Source organism: Theobroma cacao, chromosome 9 (assembly GCF_053813885.1).
Source record: "Theobroma cacao isolate CCN51 chromosome 9, ASM5381388v1, whole genome shotgun sequence".
NCBI classification, from domain to species: Eukaryota; Viridiplantae; Streptophyta; class Magnoliopsida; order Malvales; family Malvaceae; genus Theobroma; species Theobroma cacao.
The window spans coordinates 42,967,179-42,969,976 of record NC_142647.1 but is presented as its reverse complement, the minus strand read 5'-3'; the positions used below and the strand labels follow the sequence as shown (position 1 = coordinate 42,969,976).

The 2,798-nt window shown below is 32.3% G+C and overlaps 1 protein-coding gene across 1 annotated transcript; it reads left to right on the top strand.

Moving 5' to 3' along the window:
• The first annotated feature begins 316 nt into the window (after positions 1-316).
• On the top strand, positions 317-958 carry LOC18590026 (E3 ubiquitin-protein ligase ATL9-like). Its single transcript, XM_007015290.3, has one exon. It carries the CDS (start codon positions 375-377, stop codon positions 870-872), a length of 498 nt encoding a protein of 165 aa, XP_007015352.3. The 5' UTR covers positions 317-374; the 3' UTR covers positions 873-958.
• Positions 959-2,798: the final 1,840 nt, after the last annotated feature.

Below are 2,798 nucleotides of genomic sequence, written 5' to 3'. Positions count from 1 at the left end.
ACCTGTTCAGAAGGTATATCCAGTTATATGTACTTCTCCCTGGGCATAAACCTTGACAAACACAACAACCCTTTTCTTTTCTTTTCTATTCATCAATCAATCAAGAGCCGAAAACTCTCACTTTCCAAGCAAGTACAAATGTCGGTCTAAGGTAGCCGACGCGATTTGGCTATATATATATATATATACCTCTCTCGGACTGACTTGTTTGTGAAGCAATATTCTCACCGCCTCGGCAGAATTCCCAAAGAATTTTACTCCTTTGTTTCTTCCTCTTCCTTTTCCTTTTCTTTGATCTCTCCAGGCTTTCAAAACTTTTCCAAGAGCCAAAAACAGCAGCCATTTGTATATCGATTTGCAACTTCTTTATATTCATGGATGTGAAGCAGATAGCAACCTTGAAAGCAGAAACGCTGAACAGGTTAAGCAACTGGGGACGTTATTCAACTTTCGACGGTTCGTATGATCCAAGAACTACTTTCTCAGGGAAGTTAGACAAGGAACAACTTGATTTCATCAGGTGTGAAACAATGGCAACAACGCTGGCCATGTCAAGGGCACGTGAAACCAACAGAGACTACGAAACAACGTTAATGGAAGTTCAGTTAGAGGTGGGCATTGAACTGGCTAAACTGTTGGCCGAAACTATTGATCCTGCTTTTGCTGGAACGAATGCTGTCAGAATTGAAGAAGATGGAGAAGAAGTTTGTGGGATTTGTCTGGAAAATATGGAGAAAGGAGAGGAAGCTAGAGCCATGGGCTACTGCAGCCATAAGTTCCATGCTTTTTGTATTTTTGAGTGGGTTAAAAGGAAAAAAAACTGTCCTTTATGTAGATGTCAGATGGAGACTAGCAAACCCTATGAGTTTTAATTTTACAAGAAGCTATTATTCGATACTTTGAAAATTTTGATGCTTACCTATGAAATATCAATAAAAGAATTTAATATTAGTGTTGATATGGTGCATAGGTTTTTTTTTTTTTATTTGCTCTATTTTTAACGAGTTCTAGTAGTAAATTCTTTCGCCAATTATGATCGCAATTTTAATTCTGTTTGCTTATTTTTTTGGCCCAAAAAAAAATATTACTAATGAAACAGAGAGCAGAGAATACAATCAGAACTAATCATCGCCTAACAAAGCCCAACCTAAACCCTTCGTTAAATAAGTATAATGAAGGGAAGATATCCAATCAGCTGCCACATTTGTCAAACTTGGAAATAGTAACTTTATACCAATTGGTTCAAGTCATCACGACAAGTACTTCTCACTACTGGTCAGTCAGGAAGAATATTTATACGTCTAGGTATAGGGTACCTTTTTAACTTTTTGCTCTTTGCTCCTTTGTCTCCTTGGACAACTTAACTACTTCAACACCAACATGTGTGTATATATTGTCACAATCCGTTATCTAGTTATACATTGATTGTTTTATTAGTTTAAATGAAATGTAATACTTAAATCAATTGATTGTAATTGTGATTTATACTTGTATACATAATTTTATATAAACAAATATTTGAGATACTATTGATTTTAATAATTGAAATTATTTTTGTCAAATCTAAATTATTCAACTTTAATTGTCTGATGAACATTCAAAATTCGTTCAATCAAGAAACTAGGAGAGATATATATTTGAATATGTTTTTTGACTTAATATTTGAAAAAAATTCTTAAATTATTTACGAAAAGTTAAATAAATTTTATTTTTCTATTGAATTCAATCAAATCAAACTTATATAATTTTATTTTGAATTAAATAAATTTTTTAATTAATAATTAATTAATTATAATTAAATAAAATATTATTGATCATTTTATTTTATATCCATGTAGTGTTATCATTATCAAAATGTAGTGTTAGCATTATCAAAATGTAGTGTTAGCATTATCAAACAGGAAAGCAAATGGCAAGAAAAAAAGGGCAGCAGAATCCATAACAATGGGATATTGGGGCACGTTGCGTCACTTGGCTTTGAAAGGCTGGGGTGAAGCATGCGAGTAAGAGTCACGAGCATTTTGATTTTTCAGTGGACGTAAGGCTGCATGACCTCACATGATTATTGATCACCAAATTTCCACAAGATAAAGTAGATAGATAGGTGCCCTTGCACTAGGTCAATATAAAGTCTGATTTACTCAATTATTTTAATATCAAACTAACTGAAGTCAAATCAAGATAGATTACTGGAAGGCTTCTTCGCATATATATGCATATAAAATTTTAATTATTTTCTAGCTGCTGTGGCTAGGAGCTGGGTTACAATTCCATTTTTAATCCAAGATTAGATATTGTAAGGGTTTGTAAAAGGAAAAAGCTATATTTCTTTATGGCACAACACAATTATTGATTGAAAATATTTAAGAACAAAATCGGCATCTTTGAAAACAGAAAAAGGGAAACGATGTAACTAAGAATCTAATTATATGTCCAACCATTGAGTCTGATGCTTGAGGATGAGGGTTAACAGAGACCAGCTAATGTGTCCTGCCCATTTGAAGTGCAGACAAGGGCATGTTCTAAACAGGGTTCTTTTGTTGGACCAACCATGCAACTGAGTTTAAAGCGATTTGACCTATATAAACACAAGGCAACATTGCAAGGAATATATTTTGGATGCATCGACGGTATATAAAAGTTATATATTATCAATTCACCAAATGTTATCACTTTGTTAACGAAGTAAAATTAAAATTTTTTAAAAATTTAAATTTAAATATTAAAAAACTATTAATAGTTAACCAAATAAGTAAAAATTATTTTAAAATTTTTTGAAGTTGAACAATTTTGTCAAA